The 16,800-nt window shown below is 50.7% G+C and overlaps 1 protein-coding gene across 1 annotated transcript in view; it reads right to left on the reverse strand.

Annotated features, from left to right (window-relative positions):
- The window catches only part of LOC127580905 (SLAM family member 5-like), a 294,315-nt gene that overhangs the window by 17,745 nt on the left and 259,770 nt on the right, over positions 1 to 16,800 (reverse strand). The window contains exon 3 of the mRNA XM_052034886.1: positions 6,232 to 6,552. Within this exon, the coding sequence (XP_051890846.1) occupies positions 6,232 to 6,552 (321 nt within the window). The remainder of the gene's footprint in view (positions 1 to 6,231; positions 6,553 to 16,800) is intronic.

Here is a 16,800-nt window from a genome sequence, read left to right on the forward strand (position 1 = left end):
ACGTCAGGCTGCTGTTTATCGATAGCTGGCAGGGGAGAGACTGTGATCAGACAGGCAGTTCTCCCAGGGCGGTAATCACGGAGACAGATTTGCGGGTGAACCCGAACATTGACGTTGAGAAAGAAGGAAGACTACAGAGACTCTTCGCGATCCAGTGGCCACCTGATGAGAGGTTAACCTGCGAACGTAGGGGCGGATCCTGATGCTGATTGGGAAGACAGTCTAACTCCCTCTTCCAGCAAATTCCCTGCTCTAACCAACCAGCTCCATCAGGATGGCTGCAGCGACGAGCACCTCAGGAGGAGGACACGGGATCGGAAACACTGTCAGGGTGGCAGTGAGGGACCTCAGCGAGGGGAGCCCCTTCACCAGTGAAGGTGCTGCTGGAGTGCTGTGTTTGGTGAAGGACACCTCCTGCCTCCAGAACTTCCCAGGTAACAGGTACTTTAACGTTACCTTCAGGTAGCTGACAGGATGGCAGAAGCTGCTGCAGAACTTTCGGGAGAAGGGGAACGAGGCTCTGGTGTCACTGCTGAAGGAGCAGCCACTCATCACCCTCCCCACCCAGAGGGAGTGAGAGATAACGGTGAACATGTTCAGTCCATATACAGCCATTGTGGACGCCCTCACCTTCCTGGCTCGTTACGTCGAGAGAGCAGGAAGCTGTGTGGACATTAAAGACGTATTTGGGATCTGGACCAGCAAATGTCAGGTAAAGTCAGGCTAAGGGTGGATGGTACCGGTGCCGTTATCCACCCTCCCTCAGTGTTGGCCATCGGAGGGAACCGTGGGTACGTGGTGTACGCAGGACAACCCAAACTGTGTCGTAACTGCAACAAGTCTGGACATGTGACAGCCCAATGCAGGCAGGAAGATCACCAGACCAAGGACTGCAGGGAAAGCCATAGTTGCAACCTGTGTAGGGAGGCAGGCCATCTCTACAAGGCCTGCCCAAAAACGTCCTGAACCTACGCACAGGCAATCAGAGGGGGAGCTGGCACTGACAACCCCCCCAGAGGAATGCTGACACCTCCCCTACCAGTGCAGAGTCCCCAGCAGAGATTGAGACCAGGGCTGAGGAAAAGCCAACTGCCTCGAGCTCCCAAACCCAGGCCACGAACCCTCAGGCCCCTCCCCAAGAGGAGTCGTCAGTGGAGGAGGGGAGGGCAGAGGGACAAGGAGGGGAATGGCAGGAGGTGAAAGGAAGACACCACCCCAGAGACAACGGGCTGCAGAGAGGAAAATAATGGGAAAAAAGGCCACGGCCACAGACAGACGCCGGCAACCTCTCCTCGTCGGAGGATGAAGCCAATATGGGAAACCGACAACACAGGCAGAGGAAGTGTCAAAATGGAGGGGACAAGGAGGAGGAGAGGCCACTGACAAATATGGGTGAGGAAGAAATTCAACCTGCTCCCCCCCAACTCCAGGAGTCCAGGAGCAGCACAGTGTCCAGCTCACCCCAGCTCCAGGAGACCAGGAGTTGTACAGAGGCCATTGGCCCCCAGCTCCGGGAGACCGGGAGCAGCACGACATCCGGAGCACCCCAGCTCCGAGAGATGGAGGGTACAGAACAAACAGAGCCAGAGGGCAGAACAGGAACAGAGGCTAATCTCCCCCCAGCGACACCTCCAGCATCGCCACACCCTGGGGAGGACCAGTCCCAGTACCTGAACCCAAACACAGTGCTGCAGTTCACCAAGGCTGTGGGCGTGAGGGCTCAGGCTGATTGACAATGGACAGCACTTGTGATCCCTGAACTTAAATAACTATGGAGATAAATCTGGCATCTGTGAACGTGCGCAGTGTGAAGAGCACTGTGCGATGTGTGAACACCTTGCAATAAATACCTTGCTAAGGTCACAGGAGTGTGGGCTGCCTCACCTCTGTAACTATTGGAGTTGGTCGTCATGGTGGTCCCAGGGATTGTCTATATGGTCATTGTGGGGGGTGGGGGGGGGGTGGATTCAATAGTTGTGTTTCCGGCCTGGGGATTCTACTGTGGGGAGGTAATTACTCTTCACTGAAGTCAAAGAGATGGTGGGGGGTGGGGGGGGGGTGGGTAGGTGGCTCCTTGTAGCTGACGTAAAGTACCATAACAATCCGCTCTGGCTAATTAACGTGTACGGCTCGCCCATGCTGAGCGAACGGCTGGCTGTCCTGAAGCAGCTCCCACCGCTGCTGGTGACGTCCCTACCAGTCGTTCTGGCCGGTGACTTCAACTGCACCATTGGTGCAGCCGGACAGTCTGGCAGTGCCGACAGGACACGGGACGGCACCTCCAGACCCCTGATGAGAACGGGTAAAGATGCAACGTTGTGTGACGCCTTCAGCACCCCTGCAGGTGGAGCACAACCACAATACACTGGGACCGGAACGGACAGCTCAGTACGGTCCCGGATAGACTTCCCCTTCACATCAAAGGCAGTCACGGTCAGATCCACCAATGTCTCACCAGTGTCCTTCTCTGAGAACTGCCTCCTTCGGGCCTCCTGTCACCTACAGGAGGAGCTGAAGGCAGGCAGGGGGACATGGAAGTTGAATGTCTTGCTGATGGCTCCAGAGAACATCGAGGAACTAAAGAGGGATTACACAGGTTGGAGGACTATGAAGTCCCTCTCTGACTCCCCGATTCACTGGTGGGAGGCAACCATGGAGAACCTCAAGAGGTTCTTCATCCTCAAAGGTGTTCAGAGAGCAAGACAGAGTCAGATGGAACTGTGCCAACTCCAGACAGACCTGCAGCAACTTCTCCTTCTGCAGTCGAGGGGGGTGGATGTGAGAGACGAACTCCGAGAGGTGAAGAGCCGGCAAATTGTGCTCTTTGCCTCCTTCTGCAGATTCTTCTGTGCCGGTCTGTATGACAGAAAGGCTACAGACAGCACAGCCTCCCAGAACCTCCTGTCCTCTTATCACGGAGATGTTCGACGACCCCAAGTGGGAGAGTCTGGACCAGTTACTGTCCCTGAAGGAGCTGACTGGCTCCATATCTGCTCCCTTGGCACGAATAAAACTGGTGAGGTCCCCCTCCCCCACCTGCGATCTCTGGGGGACGTAGAGTCAGTGACCACCCCGATACCGCTCGGTCTTTGGGAACCCGGCCTTCGTCACATGTAAACCTCTCAGTGACAGCTGTTCATGCAGCTGGTGCAGGAAGGGGATGCTGAGGGGCAGTTCAGCATCCAGTTCGAGGGGCTAGACTACCCTATCTCCTGGGCCATGGGCTGTCCGCGGTGCCAAGCCTATAAGGGGTGGGACACATTCAGCAGCTTTGCCCTAACCTCCAGGCTGCCAGAGATTCTGTCAGTCTCTCTCTCCCTCTCTCTATTCCTTCCTGTCTCCTCTCACCTTCACACTTTCACTCCCCCACTCCCCATCACCCCCCCCCAACCCCTCCACACACCCTCCCCATTCTCACTTGGATTCTGCTCCCCGCTCCCCATAAACTCACCGGAACCCTGTTCCCCACTCCCTTTAAACTCACTGAGGACCTGTTGCCGCTTCTTTTAAACTCACCAGGAACAAGTTTCCTGCTCCCTTTATACACCATGTGTTCTCTCTCCTTTCCTGCTTTTAAACCCACCAGGCCCCTCTTTCCCATTCCTTTCAAATGACGGACTCTGCGGGAAGTTGTCAGGGATCACCCTGTTTCCATCCAGTGGTGGACAGAGCAGCCTCCTCCCTTTCTTCTTCAGCACCAGCTGTGTTTGAACAGCTGCTGCTGGAGGACATCCACGGTCACTGTTGTATCCTGTTCCAGGGGACGTCCTGTCACTTCTGGACCTTGGGCGGGGTGGGATCCCACACCTGCTGTGAAGTGAAGCCCTCTCTGAGGACCTGCCCATCCCACCTCAGCAGCCAGGAAGGTGTTGCTGCCCCTCCCCTCCCCTCTGCCCCGTGTCAGATGCAGTGGGAATGGGATTTGATTCATTAGGATGTCAAGAAAGTCAGAGTGGACTGGGCAGTGGGAAGGTGGGGCGGAAGTCCAGATAACCCAAGACAAGTCCCCTGGACTTGGAGGAACACCCAAGCCCAAGCTTACTCTTGGGTTTGACCCTTTATTCTGAGGCTGTGCCCTCGGATCCTAGACTCTCCTACTGATGGAAACATCCTCTCCACATCCACTCTATCCAGGCCTTTCAGTATCCGGTAGGTGTCAATGAGATCCCCCCTCATCCTTCTGAACTCCATCGGGTGCAGGCCCAGAGACATCAAACGCTCCTCATATGTCAAGCCTTTCAGTCCTGGGATCATTCTTGTGAACCTCCTTGGACCCTCTCCAGGGCCAGCACATCTTTCTTTTGAAACGGGCCCCTAAATTACTCACAATATTCCAAATGTGGTCTGACCAATGCCTTATAAAGTGTCAGCAGTACGTCCTTGTTTTTATATTCTAGTTCTCTTGAGATGATTGCTAGCATTGCATTTGCCTTCATTATGACTGACTCATGCTGCGTTAACCTTGAAGGAGTCCTGAACTAGGACGTCCAAGTCCCTTTGCACCTCTGATTTCTGAATTCTCCCCATTTAGAAAACAGTCTGCACCTTTATTCTTCCCACCAAAGTGCAGAACCCCACACTTCCCCACACTGTGTTCCATCTGCCAATTCTTTGCCCACTCTCCCAACCTGTCCAAGTCCTTCTGCAGTCTCTCTGCCTCCGCGACACTACCTGCCCCTCCACCTACCTAGGATTTGTCTGCAAACTTGGCCACAATGTCATCAGTTCCTTCATCCGGATCATTCATGGATAAAGTGAAAAGTTGTGGTCCCAACACTGACCCCTGTGAAACTCCACTGGTCACTGGCAGCCATCCTGAAAAGGACCAATTTATCCCCACTCTCTGCCTTCTGCCAGTCAGCCAATCTTCCATCCATGCTGGTACCTTGCCTCGAACACCATGGACTCTCATGTAAGTAACCTGAAGTGACCTGAGCCCAGTAACTGGTTGACCTGCTGAACTGGTATGAATTGGCCTGACTCAGGAAGAACAAAAAAAGTGACATGAGGCACAAGTACTGATCGGGAGACACAGGAGACTGCAGACGCTGGACTCTGGAGCAACACACGAGACGCTGGAGAAATTTTGTGGATAAGGCAGCATCTGTGGAGGGAAATGGCCAGTCGACGTTTCGGGTCGAGACCCTTCATCAGACTGGTTCACCAGATAAACCAAAACACAACAGTTCGATCTGAGAAGGAAGAGGATAACAATGGAGGGTTTTGGATGCAGAGGCAGCAATAACTCCAGACACCAACCATCGCGGATATGGATGACCCCACATCAGAAATGTGGAGATTACGTTGGGATCAAGAGCAATGCCTGACCAGTATCAATTCCAGTTACAGGGTTTCAGCTTTTCTATTTTTTATCCGTTCAGGGATTGTCAGGGAAACATAGTGGGTGTGTGCACAGACAGTTACTCTTGTATGAACTGCATTCCTGCTTATAACCAATTTGTGGGAACTGCATGTTTGTTTTTAACTGAACCAATACAGATAATGTTAGTTTATGCAGATTCTGTTTGTGCCGAACCAATGGTTGTTGTTAAGGGTGGAAACAGGCAACAAGAGGGAAAAAACATTGTCACCGGTAAGGGTGAGTCAGGAACTGTATTGCTGGGTGTGAGTGTGCTGTGTGTACGTGTACTGTGTCGCTCACTGGGACACTACATTCTGTGTAATGAACACACAGGGGATCGCTCAGCAAAGCACAGCATGAAGGCTGAGGAATAAACACCTTGCTGAGCTCAGACCTCAGTCTGGGGAATTAACAAGCGGTGCTCTGGGAAACAGACGGAACAACTGGGATCCCTGAACATGACAGACCAGGCCTTTGACCTGGGGATACAGTGGGGTCTGTTTAACTGTGACCCACAGGTACAGACTTTTTTGGCCCATCCACATCAGCCCCTCCCACCCCATCGGCCAATCCCTCCTTTCCCCCCTCCCCGTGTGCTCAGCGCCTCCGGCCTCGGAACCACGAGGTTCCCCGTTGACGGTTCGATCCTTCACGGCCCCTGGCCCAGTCTCCGGGGATGTGGTGGGTGTGTCCCCCAGCCTGGCACTGCCTCAGCCCCACTACACTGGGACCGTGACCCCCAGCTCTGGACACCGGCAGTCAGTGGGGTTCAGTAAACAGGGGAACGCACAGGATCTGCCCTCACCCATTAATTCGGGGTGTTTCAGGAACCGGTGAAACCCGGGCCCCTCCGCGGCAGTCTCACTCACCGGACACCTCCAGTCGCACTGTCGTTTTATTCTCAGCTCCTGAACTCGCTGTAACATCCACCTCATAATCACCAGTGTCCTCTCTCCGCAGATCACGGATTTCCAGACTGAAGTCCCCGGGATGAAGAGTTACCCGTCGCTTGTACTCCTCAGCACCGGCGTATTCAATGTGCCCCTTCGAGTACTTCACTATCCTGGTTCTGGGTGATATCCGCATCCACTGAACCTCAGCAACGTCCGGTCCGACTGGGATCCCGGGAGGTAAGGAGACCGAGTGTCCCAGAGCTCCGTTCACAGTGGGAGGGGGAGACCCAGTCGCAGCTGAGGAGACAAGAGGAGGCAGTCAGCAGGTGAGCTCAGTGACTGGAGGGGGAATCGGAGCTGGGAGAATCACAGACACAGGAGCAGGCCATGCGGCCCATCGTCTGGCTCCCGGCCCTGTGAAATACCCGGCCCACAGTTCCTACATCACACAGAGACCCAGCCCCCTGCCCCAGACCACACCTCCCCTCCCCAGGTGGTTCCCTGCACCGGCTGCCCCTGCACACCCTGCACTGTCTGACCCTCCGCTGCTGCCCCGACCTCCCGTGACAGACTGTGAGAAAGGTCCCGGTGAAAGTCTCTGTGTGAGGAGTCCTCCCCCTCTACATCGGGACCTGGGCTGGAGAGGGTGCACACAACAGTCCAGTGCAACAGGTTTTGGGCAGGTGTCTGGTGTCCCAGAGGGGTCAGTCTTCCCTCTATATACGGAGTGTGAGAGGTTGCAGCCCCTGTTTGAGTATCTGGAGGGGCTGCCCTTCAAGTCCTGACTGCACTTCAGCCCCACTCCCCTGATCTTTGGGGACCTGCTGTGGAGGGGAGGGGACGTCGGTCTGGGACCTCCTCAGCCGGGTCCAGGAGCAGACCGATAAGGTGACCACTCACAGGTCCAGGCAGGGGGCCATCAAGGACTCCATCCCTCCTTCCTGCCTGCTCTCTCTCCATTGCTATGATTGTACCCAAGAGGAAGGAACAGTGTGTAAGGTTTCCTTTTCCCGATGATACGAAAATAGGTGGGAGCGCACGTGAGGATCAACACACAAAATGAGAGCTTCAAGCTTCAAGTTCCTGGGAATGAACATCACCAACAGCCTGTCCTGGTCAAATCACATCAATGTCATGGCCAAGAAAGCTCACCAGTGCCTCTACTTCCTCAGGAGGCTAAAGAAATTCAGTTTGTCCCCTTTGACTCTCACTAACTTTTACTGATGCACCGTAGAAAGCATCCTATCTGGGTGCATCACGGCTTGGTACAGCAACGACCCAGGACTGCAAGAAACTGCAGAGAGCTGTGGACACAGCCCAGCGCATCACAGAAACCAGCCTCCCCTCAATGGACTCTGTCTTTACCTCTCATTGTCTTGGTGAAGCAGCCGGCATAATCAAAGACCCCACCCACCCGGGACATTCTCTCTTCTCTCCTCTTCCATCAGGCAGAAGATACAGGAGCCTGAGGGCACGTACCACCAGACTTAAGGACAGCTTCTACCCCACTGTGATAAGACTATTGAACAGTTCCCTCATCTGATGAGATGGACTCTGACCTTACGATCTACCTTGTTGTGACCTTGCACCTTATTGCACTGCACTTTCTCTGTAGCTGTGACACTTTACTCTGTACTGTTATTGATTTTACCTGTACTACCTCAATGCACTCTGTACTAAGCCAATATAACTGCACTGTGTAATGAATTGACCTGTACGATCGGTATGCAAGACAAGTTTTTCACTGTAACTCAGTGCAAGTGACAATAATAAACCAATACCAATACCAATATGAAAATGCTGGAGGAACTCAGCGGGTCAGGCAGCATCTATGGACAGTCGATGTTTCAGGTTGAGACCCTTCCTCAGGACAGGAAAGGAAGAGGGCAGAAGCCAGAATAAGAAGGTGGCGGGAGGGGCAGGAGCACACGCAGACAGGTGACAGGTGAGTCCTGGTGAGAGCGGGAAGGTCGGAGCTGGGGGTGGGGGATCGGGGACATGTAAGAAGCTGAGAGGTGATAGGTGGAAGAGGTAAAGGGCTGAAGAAGAAGGAATCCCATAGGAGAGGCCAGTGGACCATGGAATAAAGGGCAGGAGGTGGGGAATAGATGGGCAGATCATGAGGGTGGGGAAGGGGAAAGAGGAGGGGGGAGTGGACCACAGGAATGAGGGAGGGCAAAGGAGAGAAAGGGGGAAGAGAAGAGGGGAGGGGTTACCGGAAGTTCATCAAATCAAGGTTGAGGCCGTCAGGTTGGAGACTCCCAAGGCACAATATGAGGTGTTGTTCCTCCAACCTGGGTCTGGCCTCCACGTGGCAGTAGAGGGGGCCGTGGATGGACATGTCAGTGTGGGAGTGGGATGTGGAATTGAAGTGGGTGACCACCGGGAGGTCCTGGCTGTTGTGACGGACGGAGTGAAGGTGCTCGACGAAGTGGTCGCCCAATCTGTGTTGGGTCTCACCGATGTAGATGAGTCCACACTGGGAGCACCGGATGCAATAAATTTTGCAACTTGAAATTTTGCCAGAAATGCAATGCATTTAGTGTGTGTTGCTGCAGATTGCAGCATCTGCAGAGGCTCTTGTGTCTCCGAAATAAACTAATACTTTGGTTCAACCTTCACGGAGAGGGTATAGTTAACTTCCAGAGATGCTGGGAAAACAAGAGTGTAAAGAAAAAGAGGGATTAGAGGGCAGTGGGATTGGTTGAAAAGTGCTGGAGAAAGGAATGGGAGGGAAGGGTAATAAATCCCCAGAGCCTGATGATCTGCATCCCGGATACTGAAGGGGGGGGCGCTGGGAACAGTGGGTGCATCACTGGTCATCTTGCAGAATTCCACAGGTGATGGAGCAGTTCCTGGGGATTGGAGGGTGGGAAATATAACCCCACTGTTTACAACAGGAGAGAGAGAGAAAACAGGGAACAGCAGGGAGTTCTGTAGCAGGGAAACAGTTACAGCGAGGGTGGGGGAGGGGGAGGGGGAGGCTCAGTGTCGGTGGGCCCACACCATGCCTGTCATTTGGTGGGATATGTGGAACTGTCGTTGTTCCCGTCCTCCCCGGACCCACTCCCTCAACTCTTCTACCGGTACGTCAATGACGGCATCGGTGCTGCCTCCTGCACTCATGTAGGACTCAACAATTTCATTATTTTGGCCACCCTGTCCTCACCATCCTCTGGTCACTCTCTCACCCTTCCCTTTCCTGAACCTCTCTGTCTCCATTTCAGCAGATTAACTAGACACGAATATCCATTTCAAGCCCACTGCCTCCCACAACTATCCCAACTACTCTTCACCCCACCCTGCTTCCTTGAATACTCGTCCATCCTCCCAGTTCCTCCATCTCTGTCCTATTTGCTCCGATTAATATACTTTCTGTGCAAGTGCCTCTGAAATGTCTTCCTTCCTCCTATGACTTCCCCTCCACCGTTGTTAACAAAGCCACTGACCACAGTCACCCATTTCCCGCGCTTCCTCCAGGACAGAGGGACAGAGTTCCCCTGATCACAGAACATAGAACATAGAACAGTCCAGCACAGTACGGGACCTTCGGCCTTTGATGTTGTGCCCAACTATATGAACACCTGCTCCATGATCAATCTAACCCTTCCCTCCTACACAGCCCATAACTTCCAGTTTCCTTACATCCATGTGCCTATCTATGAGCCTTTTAAATGTCCCTATTGTATCAGCTTCTACCACCACTGCCAGCAATGCGTTCCAGGCACCCACCACTCTCTGTGTAAAGAACCTACCTCTGACATCTCCCCTCAATATTCCTCCTCTCACCTTAAACGGATGCCTTCTGATATTGGCCATTGCCGCCCTGGGGAAAAGGTGCTGGCTGTCCACTCTGTCTATACCCCTTGTAAACTTATACAATTCCATAAAGTCACCTCTCATCCACCTACGCTCCAGAGAAAAGCCCCAGCTCACTCAACCTTTCCTCTTAAGACATGTTCTCTAATCCAGACAACACCATGTTAAATCTCCTCCGCACCCTCTCTGAAGCTTCCACATCCTTCCTATAATGAGGTGACCAGAACTGAACACAGTACTCCAAGTGTGGTCTGAACAGAGTTCTATAGAGCTGCAACATTAGCTCGCAGCTCGTGAACTCAATACCCCGACTAATGAAGGCCACACTCCATACGTCTTCTTAACCACCCGATCAACCTGTGCGGCAACCTTAAGGGATCTATGGATGTGGACCCCAGGAGCCCTCTGTTCCTCCACACTGCGAAGAATCGTGCCAGTAACCTTGCACTTCACCTTCAAATTTGATCTTCCAAAGTGTATCACATTACACTTCTCCAGATTGATCTCCATCTGCCACTTCTCCACCCAGCTCTGTATCCTGTCTATATCCCGTTGTAACCAACAACAATCTTCAACACTATCCGCAACACTTCCAACCTTTGTGTCATCTGCAAACTTACTAACCCACCCTTTCACATCCTCATCCAAGTCATTTCTAAAAATCACAAAGAGCAGGACTCCCAGAACAGATCCCTGGAGAACACCAGGGGTCACCGACCTCCAGGCAGAATACTCTCCATCTACCACCACCCTCTGCCTTCTATGAGCAAGCCAATTCCAAATCCACACAGCCAAGTCTCCATGGATCCCATGCCTTATGGCTTTCTGGATGACCCTACGATGGGGAACCTTGCAAACGCCTTATTAAAGTCCATATACACCACATCCACCACTCTACCTTCATCAATTGGTTTTGTTACCTCCTCTGAAAACTACAATCAGGCTCGTGAGGCACCCTGCCCCTCACAAAGCCATGCTGACTATCCCTAATAAGACTATGTTTTTCCAAATGTTCATAAATCCTGTCCCTAAGAAGCCTCCCCAATAGCTTGCCCACCGCTGACACAAGACTCACTGGTCTATAATTCCGAAGATTATCCCTATTACCTTTCTTGAACAAGGGCACAACATTTGCCATCCTTCAGTTCTCTGTTACCACTCCTGTGGCCAGGGAGGATGCAAATATATTCTCCAATGCCCTAGCTATCTCTTCCCTCGTCTCCTGTACCAACCTGGTGTATATCTCGTCCAGCCCCGGGGACTTTACCCTAATGTTTTTCAGAAGCTCCAACACTACCTCTTTCTTCACCTCGACATGTTCCAGGACATTAGCCTGTTCTCTGCCGACCTCACATTTGTCAAAGTCCCTCTCCCGATTGAAGCAAAGTATTCATTAAGGACCTCCCCTACCTCCTCCACCTCCAGGTACATGTTTCCCTCTTTATCCCTGAGTGCTCCTACCTCACTTGAGTCACCCTCCTGTTCTTTACGTACTTGTAGAATGCTTGGGGTTTTCCTTAATTCTACTCACCAGAGCCTTCTCTTATCCCCTTCTAGCTCTCCTAAGTCCCTTCTTAAGCTCCTTCCTGGCTACCTTATAATTCTCAAGAGCCTGTCTGACTTTTGCTTCCTAAACCTTAAGTATGTTTCCTTCTTCGTCTTGACTAAACGTTCCACCTCTCTTGTCAACCACAGTTCCTTCACCATACCACCTTTTCCCTGTCTCAGTGGGACAATCCTATCTAGTGCCTGATACAAGTGATTCTGAAACAACCTCCACATTTCTGCTGTATATTTCCCTGACAAAATCCGTTCCCAATTTGTGCTCCCAGGTTCCTGCCTAATACCATTGTAATTAGCCCTCCCCAATTAAAAAATTTCCCATATCGTCTGCTCCTATCCCTGTCTATGGCTATGCTAAAGGTCAGGGTGTTGAGAGATCCTCACCTTCCACCCCACCAACCTCCACATTCAACAGATCGGTCTCCACAATCTTCACCACCTTCAAAGAGATTCCCCCACCAGGCACATCGTCCCCTGCCCTCCCCTTTCAGCATTTTACAGGCATCATCCCCTTTGCAACTCCCTGATCCACTCTTCTGTTCCCACCAACCACCCCACTTCTTGCAACACTTTTCCTGCAACCGCAGGTGATGTAACATTTGTCCTTTCACCTCTTCCCTCCCACCGTCCAGGGGCACAAACAGTCTTTCCAGATAAAGCAGTGATTCACTCGGACTTCTTCCAATCCAGTGAACTGCATCTGGTGTTCACAATGTGGTCTCCTATGTGGAAACCAGACACAGATTGGGCGGTCACTTCGTGGTGCACCTGGGTTCAGTCTGTTGGGATGACACTGTTGGATTCGACTGTGTTAAATAGTTTTCTCCCATGTCTAGTGTTTAATACACCTCAAGTGACTGCACGAGGAATGGCCGCTTCCCAGCTTATTGGTTCGTCCATCAGGTGAATATGTGTTTTTTCATTGGTTGGTTTGGCCACAAGTATCTAATAGGTTTCCTGATTGGACTATTGTTAGCTAAGGAGTGCCTCTTATCTCAGGTATGAAAGGTGTCATTTTTTGTTAATCTCTCTCTTGCTCTCTTCCTCCCCCCCCCCCCCCCCCCCCCCCCGGCTCTAGCTCATGTTTAGTTCCTTTTGTCTCGGCTCATTTCCCAGTAGTAAAGCTAGTGCCATGTGCTCTGTGACTGTTCCTTTGTTTTAAACTTTTCCAATAAAACTTTGTGAAGCACCAAGTTGTTTTCAACTCATTCCTGGACTCCTGAAAGAACCTGCAGATTCAAAAATAAGCAGATCCGACAACTTTGGCGTAGTCAGCAGCATGCGTATGACAAACAAGAGTTTGAAAATTTCTCAGAGAGAAGGTAAGAGCATCTTCCATTTCTGAATTGTTGGGGAAATCATCGGATTCTGCTTCAGTACACCATCAGAAGGAAGTTTAAGAGTGAGAAGAAAACTCTATTTTACCTTGCTATTTGAAATATTTCCGGTTGAAACTCTATTGATAACTGTGATTGACATCGAAGTGAAGAGTGTTCATTGAGATTGAACTGAAACAATGGCCGGAGTTGAGAAACAAACCACAGTGTCTCCAGCTGAGAGAGAACTGATAACTGGGGTTTAAGTACTTACTTGGATAAAGTATTTCAATTTGATGTGATGAACAAAACAATCTGGAAGAAATGTGCCATTGATGCCGTGTCGAGTGAAGATTGGCTTCTGAGTGATGTCAGGAAGATATGGAAATAGGATTCAGAAAATGTGGTCGGGAAAGGCAAAACCTGGCTGGACGATCGCGGTATTAACAGAGCTGAGACAGTGTGAGTGTGCTGAGCTGAGAAGCCAAATAAGTGAATTAACTGAACAATTGGGGAAGAAGGAAGAGATTGTAACATGCTGCAGGAACAGTGTGATTGAGACAGTAAAAAGTCCAAAGAACAACTTACTGCATTACCTGAACGAGTGAGAAAACAAAGCAATAAATGTAACCGACTTCATGCAAAACTTGGGGAACTCCAGAGCAGACTGAATCAGCTGCAATACTCAGAGTTAGTGGGTGGTCCTTCCCAGGCACAACATGGAACAGACCCCAGGAACAGCGCCACGTTTGGCACTCTACGGCACTGCGCGATGCACATAACACCGACTCAGCAGAAACCTCTGGTGACTCATGAGATGATGACGACAATGAGAGAATTGGTCTGGCAGCCATGTCACGGCTTGCCCCAGTAAAAACAAAGGCAATCAAAGCACGCAAGAATGAGAATGGAGATTATGAAAGAAAGATGGTTTCCCATCAACCACCGGATACAGAAAAAATTGACAAATGGTCCAGAGAAATTCCACATCCTAAAAAAGAAAACTTAAGGACTTGGACTGAACTTCATCGAATCAAGAGCATATACCAACTGCATCCATATGGTACCCTCCAAATTTTGGCCACGATGTTGTCTTCTCAGCAAACCAGGCAGTTGAGTGAGAGAATTGATGATGGCGCGGAAGATGACAGACAGGACCGAGGAGTTGGTTGGAATGCAATTAAGACATGGCTTAAAGAACAGACCCCGACACAGATCAATTGGAGGAAAGTGGTCGAGCAAACAAAAGGCTTCAGAGGATATTTCTGAATACGAAGACCAGTATAGGATGGTTTGGATCAGCCACTCAGGAGTTCAAGGAATAACTGAAGATAATATAGAGGAATCCAAACACGACCCCCTCAAGTCGACATTCATGGATGGCTTGAAAAAGCAGATGTTTCCAAAATAGTGAGGCTAATGAAAGCAAATTGGAGGGAAGCTGCCGTTTCCCACAGTGATCTGCTGCAAACTGCCAAACAAGTGGAGCGAGATACCGAAGTCCAAATAAGATCGGAACGGACGAACCAACTGTCCACACCTGCTACCCAACAGGACAAGAGGGACCGCCATGCACAGCAATATCACTCTGGGCCACGACCACAAGGCAATAAAATGAGATGTGAGCTCTGTGGTAATAAGGGACATAGTGCAAAAAAGTGTTGGCATATACAGCCTCAGCAACAACAATTCCTACCACAGCCTCAACAACAATTCCAACCACAGCCTCAGCAACAACAATTCCTACCACAGCCTCAACAACAATTCCAACCACAGCCTCAACAACAATTCCTACCACAGCCTCAACAACAATTCCAACCACAGCCTCAACAACAATTCCTACCACAGCCTCAACAACAATTCCAACCACAGCCTCAACAACAATTCCTACCACAGCCTCAACAACAATTCCAACCACAGCCTCAACAACAATTCCAACCACAGCCTCAACAACAATTCCTACCACAGCCTCAGCAACAACAATTCCAACCCCCTACGTCACAAAGGACGGGGCACTTTGATCGGATGGAGGAACTTCGAAGTACAACTTTGGACTCAGTGGACATGTGGGCAAGGTTGCAAACATGACGAGGCCCTTCCCTGCAGTCTTTGTTTGCCTTGATAGAGCAAAGAACAGACGGCTTGGATGTTAACTTACTAGCTGGAAATGAACGTGTTGAATTCTTGCTGGATACAGGAGCGGAACTAACACGCGTAACCGAGGCTATCGCCCAAAAATGCAAAATGCCATTGACTGACATCTGTCAATATGCATATGGCGCTGGAGGACAGAGAACTGAGCTAATCAAAAGCAGACCAGTTGAAATACAATTTGGTCCTCACCTACGAGAAATACAATTCTGGGTGGGAGACATCTCGCAGCCTCTTCTTGGAATGGATGTCCTATTGACTTTAAACTCCAACTGGAATTCATGGAGGGTAAAATTATTTGGAATCTCATGTGGTTGGAAAAATTCAAATTAACCAGTCATTCCAGATGGTCACCAGACAAAAATGAGTGTGGCCTGCTGGAAATGGGCCCTGTTAAGCTTACTGGGAGGATGCCGCCGAGTACCAAGCAATACCCTCTGAGCAGAACATCCATAGAAGGCATCATACCTATCGCCAATCAGCCGGAGGAGCGAGGGATCCTTGTCAAGACACACAGTCCATTAAACAGTCCAGTCTGGCCTGTCATGAAGGCAAATGGCACTTGGAGACTGACAGTGGACAACAGGATGGCTAATCAATGTATTGACATTAACCCCTCTAGTGGCAGATCCATCCTTCAACACCCTGAACCTGTCACATAAGTGGTTCACGATTATTGATACAGTCAATGGTTTCTGGTCGGTACCTCTGGTGGCTGAATGCCAACCGTGGTTGGCTTTTAGAGTTGATGGTCACCAATATCAGTGGATGAGGCTACCACAAGAACTTCACAATAGTCCTACTGTCTGCCACATGGCCTTGAGACAACACTTGACGGGTTTTCCAGGCACTGACTCAACTATTACACAATATGTGGATGATACCTTGATTGCCTCTGAATCTGCAGACCAGCATGAAGGTAATGTACTTGATCTGCTCGATTACCTAGCCTCCAAAGGACATAAAGCAAACTTGGACAAGGCACAACTGCAATAAGAGGAAATGATTTATTTGGGACAGAAAATTTCCCATGGTAAACGAGAAACCACTGAAGATCGTGCAAAGGCCGTTATATCAGCAAAACCACCTACAACGGTCCAGCAACCGATCACCTCTGGGTTTGTGCAACAGTGCATGAGTCAATTCATACGCGGAAATTGCTCAACCCTTCACTGGTCTGCTGAAAGGCAGCGAGCATTCCAACAACCCTGTGGCTCTTAATGAAGAACAGATGGGAGCTTTCCAAACTTTAAAGGCGATATTAAGTCCTGCACCTGCACTAGGAATCCCTGACACGGGCAGACCGTTTACCCTGCACGTCAACGAGAAGCATGGCTACATGACAGCAGCTTTAACTCAGGAACATGGAGACCAACATGGCAAATTGGACAATGCAGCATTAGGATGGGGTTCATGTCTACGGGCAGTGCAGGCAACCTACTTGGCAGTTATGGCCGTCTCTGACATTGTGCTGGATCAGATTTTAAATGTTCGATGTCCGCATTCAGGGCATACTCTACTGACCATGAACAGGGGTTCTCAAGTTACAGCTGCTCGATGGTCCAAGTGGTCCACTGTTCCGGAGGCACCTAACATCATCATTCAACAAGCAAGTCCAGTGAACCCAGCTACACTGCTGCCAGTGGACATGGAAGACCAGATGATCACGACTGTGCCAGAATAATAACATGCCCAG

Source organism: Pristis pectinata, chromosome 20 (assembly GCF_009764475.1).
Source record: "Pristis pectinata isolate sPriPec2 chromosome 20, sPriPec2.1.pri, whole genome shotgun sequence".
In the NCBI taxonomy this organism is placed as follows: domain Eukaryota; kingdom Metazoa; phylum Chordata; class Chondrichthyes; order Rhinopristiformes; family Pristidae; genus Pristis; species Pristis pectinata.